The sequence below is a fragment of the Hemitrygon akajei genome, chromosome 26 (assembly GCF_048418815.1).
Source record: "Hemitrygon akajei chromosome 26, sHemAka1.3, whole genome shotgun sequence".
Taxonomy (NCBI): domain Eukaryota; kingdom Metazoa; phylum Chordata; class Chondrichthyes; order Myliobatiformes; family Dasyatidae; genus Hemitrygon; species Hemitrygon akajei.
In genome coordinates this window covers 31,555,460-31,572,346 of record NC_133149.1, presented here as the reverse complement: position 1 = coordinate 31,572,346, position 16,887 = coordinate 31,555,460, and the positions used below count along the sequence as shown (strand labels likewise).

The 16,887-nt window shown below is 38.2% G+C and overlaps 1 protein-coding gene across 2 annotated transcripts in view; it reads left to right on the top strand.

Annotated features, from left to right (window-relative positions):
• LOC140716830 (protein Aster-B-like) overlaps nucleotides 1-16,887 on the top strand; it is a 440,998-nt gene that overhangs the window by 341,545 nt on the left and 82,566 nt on the right. The window contains exon 1 of one of the 2 annotated variants that reach the window (XM_073029780.1): nucleotides 4,467-4,998. The exons of the other annotated variant lie outside the window; for it this stretch is intronic. Coding sequence (XP_072885881.1) covers nucleotides 4,846-4,998 — 153 coding nt within the window. The 5' untranslated portion in view covers nucleotides 4,467-4,845. Of the gene's footprint in view, nucleotides 1-4,466; nucleotides 4,999-16,887 lie in introns of those variants that run through there. 2 annotated transcript variants of the gene reach the window in all.

Here is a 16,887-nt window from a genome sequence, read left to right as displayed (position 1 = left end):
CAAATAGCACACTTTGTTAGAGCTTTACTATCACTCTACCAATAGCCAGGATTTTGCAGTCACAGTGTTTACTGCTATTTTTATGTGACACTAGTTTCAGAGGTCCTTGCATGTGCATTGTATTATGAGAATTCTCAAGCTGCTGGCAGTGAATTGGAAGGCTTCCACAGGCTTTTCTATTTGTAACAATATTACTGTTTCTATTTCTAGTCTTGAATAAAATATATGAGTTCATTGTTAGAGAGACCTTCAGAATATGATTAATATATGATATGAAATGATACAAAAACAACATACCAGCTTTCACATCGTTATACATTTGAAGAGCTTCATAGTTCATTTTCTTATGAGAGGAATGGAATTTCAAATGCATTTGCAAATCAGAGACTCGGTAGACATGTATGTTACAAATCATGAGCAGAGTTGTGGTGCTCCTGCAAGGTGAATAATCAAGTAACTCCATTGATCTCTGTAAATGTACTTTACTTTCTTATTGCAGATTTTCAATTCTGCACACAGTTTCCTTTTCAATAGTAAACAAATTTGCCAATAAATTCAGTTATGTCATGCTGTTCCTGTACATGTGATAATTTCTAAATTTCCTTACAACACAAATCTTTTGGCCCATTGAATCTTTGCAGAATCTTAGAACATTCTCAATCCCCAATCCTCCAATAATTTTCCATTAACTTAATCTGTTCTTCCAATATTTCCATTAACTCCATCCCCTTCCCTACAGTCCATCACTCACCTCCTCATTCAGGACAATTTAGAAAGGCCAATTAACCGAACAATTTGTGTCTTTGGCTGTGGGAGGAAACTGGAGCAAATGGACGAAGCTCATGTAGTCACAAGGAGATGGTATAAACATCACACCGAGAGCACTGTCAGGATCAAATTCAGATTCCTGTCATTGTGAGGTACAGCTCCATTTTTTCCAGCACTGTTTCTTCCCCAGTTGAGTTTCCTGATTGGATTGCAGTCTACCAGAAATTCATCTTAGTACTCACTGTTATGTGGTTAGTTTGTACATCAGAGGCGCACATGATAAATGTCCCATACAACAATGCTTTCACTTCAACAATATAGTTTAAGATGGTCCTTTTTGACCAAATGCTGGCCTTGAGCTGAAACCCATATTAGTTAGGTTTACTTTAATGGCATACTTACTTTTTCCATTTTGGATCCTTTCAAGCTCAGAGAAGATGGGCAACATCAACTCCATGACCAACGTTTCCCTCAAAGCCCATATTTCAGATCACAGACACCCAGCTCTGATACTAACACCCCTTCATTTTGCATACAATGTAGTTGCAATCTACACCCATTCTGCCCTCAATTCCTGTTCAGAGTGGTGTTGGGGGGGGGGGCAAAACCCAGTAATTGCAGACCAGCCAGTTTAGCCACAGCTGTAGCAACAGCTCTAGAGGCAATATTCAATAACAGAATTAGCAATCATTGGGTGACTGGATACATTAAAGGATGTCAGCATGGTTATCTTAAAGAAAATCTGTTTAAAAATGTTCATTGAGTTTTGATGAAGTAGCAGAAGGGATCAATGAGGGAAGTGATATCAGAATGTTGGGAAGAGTAAACACAAGAGATTCTGCAGTTACTGAAAATCCAGAGTAATGCACAAAAAATGCTGGAGGAGCTTAGTAGGTCAGGCAGCATCTATGGAGAGGAATAAAGGGATTTCGGGCCGAGACCCTTCATCTGGACTGGAAAATAAGAAGGAAGAAGCAAGAATAAGAAGGTAGGGATGGAGTACAAGCTGAAAGGTGATAGGTGAAGCCAGGTGAGGGGGAAAGTAGGGGAGTGGGTCGAGAAGTGTGAAGTATTCTTTTTTTTTGAAGAATGGGATCAGCAGTATAAGCTAGGGTACAAATTTATCTTAGGTTATAAACTCAGGGCCACTTTATTAGGTATCCCCTGTAAAAGAGCGCCTAGGATATGAAATAGAGGAACAGAGTAAGAAATAAGGAAGTTTGATAGAGTTTTGTGAAGCACTTGTTCAGCCAGAGTTGGAGTTTTGGATGCCACACTTTAAGAAAAAAGTAAAGAGGACGTATCAAAAAGTTTCTAAGCATGAGTAACTCCAGTTCTCTGGATAGACTGCAAAAACTGATGCTCTGCTTGGAAAAGAGCAGTGAATGTAGGAATCTGATTAGATATATTAGAAATCATTCAGTGTGTGGACAGAGTGGAACAGGAAAAACTACATCATTTGACACAAAGGTCATAAGCAAAGAAACATAGAAAGAAAATCTTTGACAAAAGAACGAAAAGGATCATGGGAAAAACATAGTTTACATGGTAAGCGATGGTGTCTGGAATGAACTGCCAAAAACAATAGTGGCGGCAAATTCAATTCTAACACTTTGAAGGAAGCTGGATAATTACTTGAAATAATTTTCAGGGCTATGAGAAGTGACTGCTGTTACATAGTCAGATAAGACTATAAGATATAAGATCAGATGTAGCCCATTTGCCCATTGAGACTACTTGCTAATTCCCATTTAACAAATAGTCTCTGCCTTTATAATTTCTCCCAAAGTGCATGATTATACACTTCCAAATCATTGTCATATAATGTAAAAAGATGCAGTCCCAACACAGACACCTGTGGAACAGCACTAGTCTCTGGCAGTCAACCAGAAAAGTCTCCCTTTATTCCCATTCTGTGCCTCCTGCCAGTCAGCTAATCTTCTATCAATCCATGTATCTTAACTGTAATACGATGGACACTTGTTATGCAGCCTCGTGTGGCACCTTGTCAAAGGCCTTCTGAAAATCCAAGTAAACAACATCCAATGACTCTTCTTTGTCTAGTCTGCATGTTATTTCCTCAAAAAATTCTAACAGATTTGTCAGGCAAGATTTTCCCTTAAGGAAACCAGATTGACTTCAGCCTATTTTGTCAAGTACCTCCAAGTGCCCCGAAACCTCATCCCTAATAATGGACTCCAACATCTTCCCAACCACAGAGGTCAGGTTAACTGATCTATAATTGCCTTTTGGCTGCCTCCCTCCCTTCTTAAAGAGTGAAGTGACATTTGCAATTTTCCAGTCCTTCAGAACCATTCCAGAATTAAGTGATTCTTGAAGGATGACTTCTAATGCCTCCACAATCTATTCAGCTACCTCTTTCAGAACCTTGGGATGTAGTGACTTATCTACTTTAGAAACATAGAAAACCTACAGCACAATACAAGCCCACCAGCCCACAATTCTGTGCCGAACATGTACTTACTTAAGAAATTACCTAGGGTTACCCATAGCCCTCTATTTTTCTGAGCTCCATGCATCTATCCAGGAGTCTCTTAAAAGACCCTATCATATCCGCCTCCACCACTGTCACCAACAGCCCATTCCACACACTCACTACTCTGTGTAAAAATCTTATCCCTGACGTCTCCTCTGTACCTATTTCCAAGCACCTTAAAACTGTGCCCTCTCGTGTTAGCCATTTCAGCCCTGGGAAAAAGCCTCTGACTATCCACACGATCAATGCCTCTCATCATTTTATACACCTCTATCAGGTCACCTCTCATCCTCTGCCGCTCCAAGGAGAAAAGGCCAAGTTCACTCAACCTATTCTCATAAGGCATGCTCCCCAATTGAGGCAACTAGGTTCTTTCATACCTTTCAGCTTCCTTCTCCTTAGTAATAGTAACTACACTCACTTCTGCCTGCCCGACACTCTCGAACTTCTGGCATACTGCTAGTGTCTTTATTATGCTGCTATTGGATAAGTAACTTTTCTTTTAAATAATGGTGCAATGTATTATATATTTTACTTGAGATAATGCCTTGGTTTAATACCAGAAAATGGTAGAACGGTATAATGTGCACAGTCTGTGCAATCCAAATAGAAATGTTGTAAGCACCTCCAATTAAGGGTATTGTGTGCACTATTACAGGCAGAGACACGATCGGAAGCATAAATGAAAGGGTTAAGTACTCTGTAAAAGATAAACTATTAGAGCCTAGCAGTTTGATGTCTGTTTGTGTGATGTGCACTTTATCTGGATTGCAGAGAAATAGAACTTGGAGTTCATTCATCTTGTGACCTTGATGCCATTGCACCCATGTGATAAACAATACGCCTCATATTAGTTTCATATGGTACTCCTGTCTTTGCATTAACTCATGCAATGCTTGTGAAGGAGTATACCCTGAAAGTATTAACATGCACATTAGCTATCTGATAATTCATCTACAAGAGAGCAAAGATCTCTCTTTTAGAAGTTTTTAAAATAGTGAGTCACTGCAGAACAAAGCTTATTATGATGGAGAAGAGTGTCTGTTTACGTACCAGTTTGTCCCATAGCTTACTATTTGCTGACAGGTTAATAGTTAATGTAGCCATCGCCCAATAGTTGGCACATGTGCAAAGCCTATGTTTGTTCAGGTTATAGAATCATATCAAACTCCTCCTACTGTGAAGAATCAGAACAGTCTGATGATCCTTTGGTACTTCGTTAAAAGTGCAGAAAAACCCTTTACAGTCATTGTGTAATTGTGTGAAGTTACATTGACAGGGTTCTTGGAACAGTTTTTCTTCCTTCTTGCTGACAGGAAACATCTGTGGTTGGTGATTTGCAAGAGCTGAGGTTACTATCGGACAGTATAAACGCATAGAATCAAGGCAGTCGGACTCTTAATTTGTTGCATGTGAGAATCAGACCGATTCTGCCTTCCAACAGTACTGGCAAACAGCAAAAATAATTAAACTGAGAGCAAAGAGAGCAGCTGAACTCAAACTGCAGTTGAGTAGCAGCAGCAAAAGACAGTTAATCGGGAAACTAGATTAAGAAGTCTGAGTTTAACTAATTGCGAATTATGAACATTCAAAGTGAGCTGTATCCTGGCTGGGATGTCCCATATAAGCCTTACGAGGCAGCAGTGGCATGGTATCTGGAGAAGAATCGTTATTTCCCAGACAACCTTGATATTTGGATTGACCCAGATATGGATGATGAAGAAATCCCAGCAGTGAGTTGAATGCTAACTGATCTTTGCTAAAGTGTTTCTATAAGATGTAAAAAAAAATTTTAATCCCTCACGCGCTGAGCCTGTCCCATTGAAGCAGACACTGTTGGTTACAAGCTATAAATATTAATGTCTTTTAATCATTGTACAAATCCAAATCATGTTATCATTAAATGGGTATTTTTCCCTGAATTAAAACATCTTGCGTTTTAGAAATGGCTTATTGCACTTCACATTGTGGTTTTCCTAAGCTATTTGCTATGAGACAGTGAAGCTATGCTCTCTTCCTTTTTCAACCTTAAATTAAGCTGGGGATTTTACTTGGTATAATAACTTACTTTAATGTAACAGAATTTGCTCCTTTCAAAGATGTTGAGTCTTATAGTATGTACAACATCCAAAAACCTGTGGGAAGGAACAATCACTCTGTTATTGCACCACAAGTAAGTGGATAATTTGCATCACTGCTAAATTGCTGGTTACCCTTTATTTTAAGAACTGAGATTTTATATTGTATAATGAGACTTGGATCAAGTGCAGACTGAGCAAATGCAAGATTTCGGTGCTACCAGATGAGCAGATATTCTGCAATATTCCTATTATTACCCTACCGTACTTTTAATTAGTTTTTAGACATCATGCAGTATTATAATAAACTCACAGTGAACCTGATAAATTTCAATGGTTTGCAGTTACAGACCCTGGTAAGTTTCACAGAACATAGGAACTAGGGTGCTGGTGAGTTTCAGGCTAGCCCAGGATACGTCACACAGTGAGCATTTTAATGGAGTTTTATTATACAGTGGATTCCGGTTAATCGGGACAGTCGCTTATTTGGGGTAATTATTAAAAGAACAAAAACTAATCAAGAAAATAGCTGGGATTCCCTTCGCTTGTTTGGGACACTATGCCACTTAATTGGGACAGGAGACTGTTGCTGAACATTTTCTAAACAACATCAGTCATGTACACTTGTGTGCACATTAGACACTACATGCTCAGAGCGAACAGTTTTTAAACAGCGTGAGTTGTGCGTGTTTGTGTTCAAAAGGCAGTGATTCTTGTCACTGATAGTTGGTGAAAAATAAGAAGTAAGACAACTCACCAATGCTTTACTCACTGTGGTTTCAAGCATTTAGGCTTGGAGATGCCAGAAATGACCGTGAGTGAAACTGAAATGATTTCACTACTTCAACAGGTTAGGAATTGAGAAGAATTTGAAGGTATCTGTCAACAATCATCTTGAATATTACAACGAAACTGAAGATTTGGAGAATGCAATCATTGAAAACGTATGAAGGCAGTCCATTATCTGCATTAGGCGTTTGCGCAGATTTTGTTCCTTTACATTCAATCATTAGGACACGGCCGCATACACTGGATGAATTCCTCTGTCGATAACTGTAAGGAATTACTATAGCAGCATTGGTAGTGTTTTAATTTGTTCTGTATTTTATTTAAATATATAATTTGTACTCAGTTAAATGGTAGTTTGTCTTTTTTATACCCTTTTAACTATTTCTGTGAAACTTCGGCTAAGTGGGACAACCATTTAATTGGGCCAAAATGTACTGGTCCCAGTGTGTCCCAATTAACTGGAATCCACTATATTTGAATTAATCTCACGAAAACAGGATAGAGCTTCCATTGTTTGGTACCTCCCTTTAGTAATGCCTCCTCATGTTACTGTTGTCCATGTGATGTGAATTAACGGATATTAAGTACCCGGTAGTAAAACAGTTTTCTATCTTCTGACATTATTTCGCCAGAAGTTGATTCACAAAGCTTGCTATGTGGTGGAGAGAAAAGAATTCTATGATATTGAAAGCACCCACTTACAATCTGCGTACCAGTATCATCTCACGTTTTCTTAAAACCGAGAAGGAGGCATTCAGCCCTTTGGGGCATTGTTTGCTCTCTGATCTTACTCCATACTCATTCCTCGAACCTATCTTTCCTCATGCGCCACCCTAATTCTCCCACTACAAATCTACACTAGGTCTGATTTAGAGCAGTCAATGAATCAACATTAGATTTAACATTGGCTTCATAGGAAAAGCCAGAAACTGGTAATAGGTGGTTGCCTCTTTGACTGGATGCCTGTGAGTAGTGGTGTGCCACAGGGATTGGTGCTGGGTCTGTTGTTGTTTGTCATCTGTGTCAGTGACCTGGATGATAATGTGGTAAATTGGATCAGTAAATTTATGGATGACACCAAGGTTGGGGACATATTGGACAGTGAGGAAGGGTGTCAAAATTAGCAATGGGATCTGGATCAGCTGGAAAAATGGGTGTAAAATGGCAAATGGAATTTAATGCAAACAAGTGTGAGGTGTTGCATTTTGTGTGGATAAGCCAGGGTAGAAATTACACAGTGAATGGTAGGGCACTGGGGAGTGTGGTAGAACTGAGGGAAATACAGATCCATAATTCTTTGAAAGTGGTGTCAGAGGTAGTTAGGATTGTAAAGAGAGCTTTTGGTACATTGGCCTTGATAAATCGGAAAGTATTGAGTACAGAAGTTGGATGTTACGTTGAAATTGTATAGGACATTAGTGAGGCCTAATCTTCCTAAAAAGGCATCCAAAAGGCAATAATACAAAATGCATTTGAGGCCCCTGTGTGGTGCTCAAAGGCAATTTAAATAATTCATTGAAAATAAGTTTAAAAGGTAAGAATTCATAATTGCAAACAAAGGAGTAAAGGAAAACACAAGTGTCAAATTGTGAAGCAGAATGCTGCAGATATTGGAAATAAACAAAAAGAAAATTCTGAGGATGCTCAGCAGATCAGGCATCATCTGTGGAGAAACAGTTAATATTTAAAGTATTCCTCTGTTCTCTCCACCATACCCCAAGCTACAACTTAAAATGTGGTTATCTGTCACTTTTCCGGTTTTGATGAATGTTCAGTTCCTTCCATTTCTGGACATGTAGAAGGCTCATTATTTTGGAATAACAGGTCTGCTCGTTCGAAATCTATCTGGGACATTTTAATGCCATAAGACGTTGTAGAGAATTAGGCCATTTGGCCCATTGAGTTTGCTGTGCCATTCCATCATGGCTGATTTATTATCCCTCTCAACCCCATTCTCCTGCCTTCCCTATGTAACCTTTGACGGCTTGACTAATCAAGAACCTATCACCCTTCACTTTAAATGTATTCTATCACTTGGCCTCTACTGCCATCTATGGTAATGAATTCCACAAATTCACCATCCTCTGGCTAAAGAAATTCCTTCTCATCTCTGTTCTAACTGGACGTCCCTCTATTCTGAGGCTGTACCCTCTGGTCCTAGAAACATTCTCTCCACTTCCACTCTATCTAGGCTTTTCAATATTTGATTCATTTCAATGTGATCCCTTGGCCACAAAGCCATCATCCAAATCATTGATATATACTGGGAAAAGAAGCAGTCCCAATACCAACCCCTGTGGAACATCATTAGTCATTGGCAGCCAACCAGAATATTTCCACTCTTTGCCTCCTGCTTGACAGCCAATCTTCTATCCATGCTAGCATCTTTCTTGTAACACCATGGGCTCTTGCCTAGTTAAGCAGCCTCATGTGTTACACCTTATCAAAGCCCTTCTGACATTCTATGAGTGGTCAAGTAAGCAACATCCATTGACTCTCCTTTGTCTATCCTGCTTGTTATTTCCTCAAAGAATTCCAACAGTTTAGTCAGCCAAAATTTCCCCTTAAGGATACATCCTCTGACGTTGGCCTACTTTATCATGTGTCTCCAAGTACTCTGAAACCTCATTCTTTTTCTTTTTATTTTTCAATCTTTTTATTAATATCAACATGATAAGATTAATACATAGATAATGGGATTACAAACTTACAAAATTAAAATGAACATAAAAGGATACACAAGCAATAAGTACAATATAGTTAAGTCTTCTCAAATCATGAATGATACAAATATCATATAAACGAAACAAAAAAAAAATTATTACCCTAAGAAAAACTAATCTAACAAACTAACCACTAACTAATAAAGGGAAAAAAGGGGGAAAAATGGGCTGTTTATAGTATCTATAAAAAGATACAAAATCATCAGTGTCCCCAACTCCGATCCTCTCAACATATATATAATCAAAACTGGAAAAACAAATAGGATTGGAACAGGGTCAAATTACATCATGTGAAAATATTGAATAAATGGCCTTCAAATCTTTTCAAATTTAATAGAAGGGTCATATACAACACTCATTCTTAATGATGGACTTCAACGTCTTTCCAACCACTGAAGTCAGGCTAACTGGCCTATAATTTCCTTTCTTCTGCCTCCCTCCCTTCTGAAAGAGTGAAGTGACATTTGCAATTTTCCAGTCCTCCAGAACAATTCCAGAATCTAGTGATTCTTGCAAGATCATTACTAATGCCTCTATAATCTCTTCAGCTACCTCTTGCTGAACTCTGGGATGTAGTCCGTCTGGTCAAGGTGACTTGTCTACCTTCAGACCTATCAGCTTCCCAAACACCTTCTCCTAAGTAATAACAACTGCACTCACATCTGCTCCCTAACAACTCTCAAATTTCTAGCATACTGCTAGTGTCTTCCACAATGAAGACTTCCTGAATATTTATTAAGTTCACCCGCCATTTCTTTGTCCCCCATTACTACCTCTCCAGCATCATTTCCACTGGTCTGATATCCACTGTCATCTCTCTTATACTCTTTTTATATCTGGAAGAACTTTTTGTATCCTCTTTTATATTATTGGCTAGTTTACCTTTATATTTCATCTTTTCTCTCTATATGGCATTTTTCATTGCCTTCTATTGGGTTTTTAAAAGCTTCCTAATCCTCTAATTCACCAATAATTTGCTATATCATATGCCCTCTCTTTTCCTTTTATGCTGTCTTTGACTTCCCTTGTCAGCCGCAGTTGCCTCATCCTTCCTTTAGTATACTTATTGATCTTAGGGATGTATCTATCCTGCGCCTTCTGAATTGCCCCCAGTTTTGTGCTTTGGATTGAAGACTTATTTGGATACAGATCAATATTTCAGTACTGGCATGTGAGAATCACTATTATCTGTTCAGGTTCTGAATTTAGCATACTTTTCAGTCTTTCATCAAATAACTCCAATTTTATATGTGTTTTCGTTCACCTTCTTCAATCATCTATCAGTTCTTCAAACATACTTCTTAACTATTTAAAATAACAACATACATCTTTCCTCCATTCAAAGTAGTTTATTTCAGAATCAGAATCAGGTTTAATATCACTCACATATTTCAGGAAATTTGTTGTTTTGTGGAAGCTGTTCCTAAAATATTGAGTGTGTGTCTTCTGTCTTCTATACTACCTTCTTGATGGTAGCAATGAGAAGAGGGCTTGTCCTGGGTAATGGGGGTGCCTAATGGTGGTTGCTGCCATTTTGAAGATGTCCTCAATGCTGGGGAGGCTAGTGCCCATGAGGGAGCTGCCTGAGTTTACTACTTTCTGCAGCTTTTTCTGATCCTGTGCAGTGCCCCCCCCCCCCCCATAACAGACAGAATGCTCTCCATGGTACATCTGTAGAAATTTGTGTAAGTCTTTGGTGCCATACCAAGTATCCTCAAGCTCCTAATGAAATATAGCCACTGTCTTACCTTCCTTGTAATTGATCAATATGTTGGGCCCAGGATAGATTTTCCAGAGATGTTGACACCCAGGGACTTGAAACAGTTCACGCTTCCCATTGCTGATCTCTCGATGAGGGTCGGTGTGTGTTCCCATGACTTTCGCTTCCTGAAGTCCACAATCAGCTCCTCAATCAATTTGGCTCAATATCTAGCTGCCTTAATTCCTTGTGAATGTACCATATTTGGTTTAGAAAGGGAACGATAGAACAAATTTGTAATTGTAGATAACAGGTACAATTAAGATATATATGGTATATGCAGTGACTCCCATTTTTCCAGGCTGATTTCAGTATTAACTAAATTGAGTCAATTGGAAAAGATAGCTGGTTATAAAGGAGTTAGATTTTGTTATTGTTCTTAATGTTTAATTAATGGTTTGTCTTGTTGGCAAATTGAGAGTTATATTTTGGCCTTGAGACCACATTCCTGGATTTACTTATCAGCCTTTCTTTACATGCCTGAATATGAGAGGAGTACCAGGAACTACTTCCACCAAGCAATGTGAGGTAAAATATTAATGATTATCATGTTCTGCAATGAAAGAGAGATGACCTGCATCAATTAGGATGCATGGGAATTATCAACAGCACTACCTTCTACTTTTTCCGCCATGCAGGTTACTTATTACTGCTATAGACCTGACACCAACATTATTGAATAAGCTATTGTAAGCGAACATCCCTACTAGTTCCTATCCAGTTACTTTTGCTCTATCTTTTTCCCCTGTTGAAAATGTGCCATCCTGCTACTCTGAGTGGTCAAGAGTTTTGCTAGTCACCTGGCAAGCCACCTTAAAGTCTTCATGTTTGTCAAAATTCATGATGTGATCTTCCCACTGCATGAAAATCATAATTTCAAAAAAATCTGCATTTTGCTTTATCTGCACACAAACTTCATCTGATGAGTAACTTTCCCATATAAGCTTTGGAATGCTGCAGATACAAAGCATGTGTCTTGCAATGAAACAGACATATGGCATGATTGGTCCATGAGGCATTCTCATCACTTGCACCTTTTTAAATTCAATAGTTGCCAAGACTGATGTTGCAAGAGAAGGGGAGGTCATGGGGAGTACTTTTAATTTAAAGTACTCACTTGATTACATTTAAAAATGCAATGGATGTAAACACTTTTCTGGTAGTGTGATTCTACAATGGATGTCATTTACTGGCCCAAATTCTCTGTTTACCTGTACTGAGGAGACAAACCGACAGATTTTGCTTGAAGTAGTGTTGCAGTTTTATTTTAAACTAGAGGATAGTATCTCATTTTAAAAAATGATTGTTCAACACATTGTGTAAGGAGTACTCCTTTCTGACCTTCAATTCTCTTTGACTTCAGTATCCTTGAAGCTTGTTTTCTGGGAACTTCTTTGATCTGTTGAATAGTTATGGAGCAATTAGTAATTATCTAATAGCGCAAATTGTGTTGGAAGAATTCAAGATCATTGGTGCATGAAGGGGCAGAATTATATGAAATGGGTGTGTGCCTAATGTACTTCTGGATAAACCAGCCAAATGTAATCAACCCTCAGCTCCTTATGCTAGAGCCCAAGTAACATGCCCAAAGAGAACGCACCAGTGATGCTGCTCATATCCATTACTTATACCAAATGATCAAGAGCAATATTACTGATAGTGTTTGGTGGAGGGGTGGGGGACAATTATTTTTAAACCGGTTTTAACAGTGAAGACTCCAGTTTAGGTTATTCTTCAACTTTTTACCTTCTGCAGTTTTGTTGTTTATATCAGTCATTTGTGATGTTACGATTCAAATGTATTTTTTGCCCTCCATTTTCTTCCTTTCCCCCTTCCACCCAAGGCCACTCACCCCAAAGCATCCTCCTTAACCCAGGAGGACGAGGCGGACGGGAACGCAGGCTTCTCTTTGACGACTTCTGATGGTGCTCCATGTTCAGTTGATAGGAGTTGTGCTTGCTGCGGGGTGAGTTGGACGATGTTTTTCCACCGTCCCACCTAGTGGCCCTATTGAAAACTAATAACCATTGCACATGTGTTTGGTAGATTGGACTGCTAGTAGGTGCTGGAACTCCAATCTGCAACCACCAGTGTGCAATGTAAGTACCCTATGCTACTCTAATGGACTTCTCATAAAATCCATATCTCCATCCTAACTGCAGTCAATTCTGCCTCATTGTTTTTATTGGGTAAGCTCCCGGAATTTTTAATTTACTAATTAATTAAACAAGAGAAAGTATTTCCTCCAGAAGACTGTTAAAATCTGGTGTATGTGCCTTATGGTATATAACTTCCACTTTTAGTTTATAATTGCCCATTTGATATAAATTGCATGCCTCTACTTGGAGTATTAGTAGAGTTTCTGGATTTCCAATGCATACACCAGACTTTAAAGTACTTTAAACTGGTGCTAACCAACAGAGGTAGTACCATAGACTAACATACAGGTCAGATATCCAGCACTTGAGACTGCAGGGGTAATTACTGTGTTTTATTTATGCACTTCAAGTTGAAGGATGGAATAGAACATTTTCTGTATCTTTTGATATCAAATATTGCTGTACACAAAACTCTCTCAACAATGCCTAAGTGGCTGCCATGTTTAAACTCAGCTGCAGAAAGCCGCCTCTTACTTCATCTGTCCGATATTTCTTTTGTGACAACCAGTCATTCTAGCCTCTCTATGAATGATTTATTCTTTAGTCCTAAATTTGAAGCATTTTGTGTTTTTTTTTGAAGGCTTCTTGCAACTGTCAGGAGCTTTGCTATTCTTGTTTCAGTTGAGGCTGCTTCAGTAGATCAATGGCCATTCCTATCCTGAAATAATGAAGTTCTATACATTTAATGTATTTAATAATGGGGAATACTCACTCTGCTTTTCACTAGTATCTTTCTTGATACTTGACACAACTTTTTTGTAAAACTAATGAACTTAAAGATAAGCAGACATAATCATTATGAACTGTTAGAAGGCGAAGAGGACCATGTACTTCTAAGTGATGCAGAAATGACTGGATGGCAACGAAGCTCTTTGGCATGTGGGCCTTCATCAGTCAAGGATTGTATATAGAAGTTAGATTATTATGTTGCAGTTGTACAAAATATTGGTGAGGCCACCTTTGGAATGTTGTGTTCAGTTTATGTCACCTTGCTATAGGAAAGATGACATTAGGCTTTAAAGAGTGCACAGAAGATTTACAAGGATGTTGCCAGGACTCAAGGTACTGAGTTACGGAGAGAAGTTGAGACATTTTTCTTTGGCATATAGTAGAATGAAGGGTGATCTTACAGAGGTGTATTAAAGTATGAGGAGCATAAAAAGAGTGAATGTGTGCAGTCTTATTCCCAGGATTGGTAAATCAAGAAGGCATAGTTTTCAGATGAGAGGTGAGAGATTTGATATGAATTTGAGGGGCTCATTTTCACCCATAGAGTGTCCAGTCTGTTGAATGAGCTGCTAGAGTAAGTGATTGAGGCAGGTACATTAACAAAATTTCAAGGTTATCTTGACCGGTACATGGATAGGAAAGGTTTGGAGAGATATGGGTCAAACGTGTGATGAGGCTAGCTTAGATGAGAATCTTGGTTGACATGGAGCAGTTGGGTTGAAGAGCCTGTTGCTGTGTTGCATTACTCTATGACTCTTTGACTTTAAGAGAGAATTCAAAAGATCTAGGCCTGGGGATCCTTCACATCTAGATGGTGTCAAGAGAACCCTGCGTGAGACACCTGTTGTTTGGTTTAAGACCTTGGGAGCAGTATGATAGACATGATGCATATGTACAGTATGTGACAAATAGATTTTATTCCACAATGAAAGGGCTGCTATCTGAAAATGTATAAAATTTTGTCTCCGTATTCTATCTTATGGCTGCAGCTCTACAAGAGCTTCATTGGCACAGACATATGAAAATTTAAGCTTGGGAATTTTGCATCACCAATGACCAGCGTCAACGCTGACATAATGGCCTAAATTGTTTTTTTCTATGCTGTAAGACAGTAAATAGCATCCATAGTTGTGATCATGTGCAAATGAGCATAAAGGAAAGCCTAAGGATTTGCAAGAGAATCTTACATATAGAGAGGCAAATAAGGAAGAAAATGGGGTGGAGTGGAGGGGTGGGGGATGGAATAAGCTGTGAATATACTCTAATGTCTCATGTACTCTGTTTTCAAAAGATCAGTAACCAGTTAGGCTTTGCCCTGGTGGTGTGCTAACTCAATTAAATAAAGTGTCTGTAAACTCTATTTACATATTAAAATAGGACACTCAATGTATTGTGTGGGGAGAGGAGAATGAAAGTGGTTGGGGTATATGCTGGCTATGTTATTTCAATCATGAAATTTTGTGATGGGTAGTTGATAAGCAAACTGGATTCTTAGCTTTGTTTCATGTGTTCATTGAACTGATCTCAGCGAGCACTGCAGTTACCCTCAGGCTGTTTTGTCCACCAAGACAAAGCTACAGCCAACTTTCCTGTTGTTGATCGTAATCCCACAGCCATAGTTGGGAGTGCTATTTAATTGTCAGCTGACTGAGTTCAGTTGTGTTCATTTCCATAAATCAAAAAAGCAGAATGGTAGTTGATGAAGTGATCAGCTTCTTCTGCTAGGTTCTCCTAAATTATGGCTTTGAGGTTCTCAATTCCATCATCAATGCTGGTCTTCCATTTTGAAAAGAGATGGGTTAGATATTCCCAGAAGTTCATGGGATGCTGCATTTTTCTAAGAAAGCTTTGACCATATCCATGAATGATTTCCTCTGACCGCTTAGTAATCTCTTCCCGTGACAGAGCTTGGAATAGAATATCTGTTCAGGAGTCTGATGTTGGGCCTGCAAGAGGTGGGCACTGCCCAGTGTAGCTGTCTCTAAGTTCTCAATACTTGAGATGTTGACCGAGAAGAAAACATTTGTTTGCTTAGCCTTCCATTGAATCGAGAGGATTTTGTAGAGTCTACAGTGGTGGCATTTTTCCACTACTTTGAAATGCTATGGTCAGAGTTTCAAAAAGATTTAAGAAGGCATTCTTAAGAAGGTTCACCTATGCTTTCCCACTCTGGTCCAATCTTATGTGCAATAATAGAAAAAAAATGTACTTTGTTATTTCTCTGAAGTATTTTTATTGTCAATAACTTTAGAACAGTTACATCATCTAATCCTAAAGACTTATTGAATTATTACTAATATGGCATTTTATTTGACATACAGACTTTAAGGTTGTTTATCTTATTTCCCTTGTTTTATTGACCTAATGTTTCCTAACAATGTGAACATTATAGAAATCTAAGGTATCCCAGAGTTGATCTCTGGTCACTGTGAATTGTTCTTGGCCAGGAGAATAATCCAGGTTGCTGCAAAATGTTTGTTCTGGGAAGGAAAAATAAAGCAGTACTCCTGCTTCTAATCATCATCCAATCATCTGAGTTGGGCAATGTTTATTTGTGGTTGAGGATGAAAGTAATTTTGCTAATATATTGTTAGTGGCCTTTCTGTTGCTAATCAGCAGGCATGTCTTTCTTGTGAAATTGCAAAGTACCATTCCAAATAATTTAAATCTCATTCATTTCAAATCTATTATGTAATCTGTTATGTATCACACAATTCATTCCAATATTGATTTTGTCATCGGTTAAATTTTATATTCTGTATATTTTAATTCCTGATTGTAATATAAAATAGCCATGACATAACCTCTTACAATATCTGCTGAGGGCCTGTAGAATAAACTACAAGAATATAAGATGGCACATAATTCATAAATAAGTAGATTTGAATGAGCTTCTCCTGGTCATTATTAAACATGATTAAGTGAAATATATACATACCTCATGCATATACTGTATGTACCAAGTTTCCATCTGGATTTTTAATATAATCAAAGTGTTTCAAAAGAAATATGTTTACATTGTAATATGTTACTGCATTATTGTATGCACATTTAAATCATGCATGTTAATATTTAACAAAACTAAGTATTTGTAGGAACATTGTGACTTCTTGAAATTGGAAGCCTTCTTAACCTTATAGATGTTCTAAAATAATCAAACATTTGATTATCCTTGTGTAGTAATTGAGGTTCTGTTTGATTGTGTGAAGGAATTCACCAGAACGTTAGATCTTTTCTTCAGGCTTTACATTGGCTTTGAACATTTTTGTCTCATTTGTAATGTCCTTCAATTAAATTGTGCTCGGTTACTGGCATTTTGCTGCTAACCGGTAAATAAATCCTATACTTGCTGTAAATTTGGATGTGCTGTGTGACAAATGCCAGT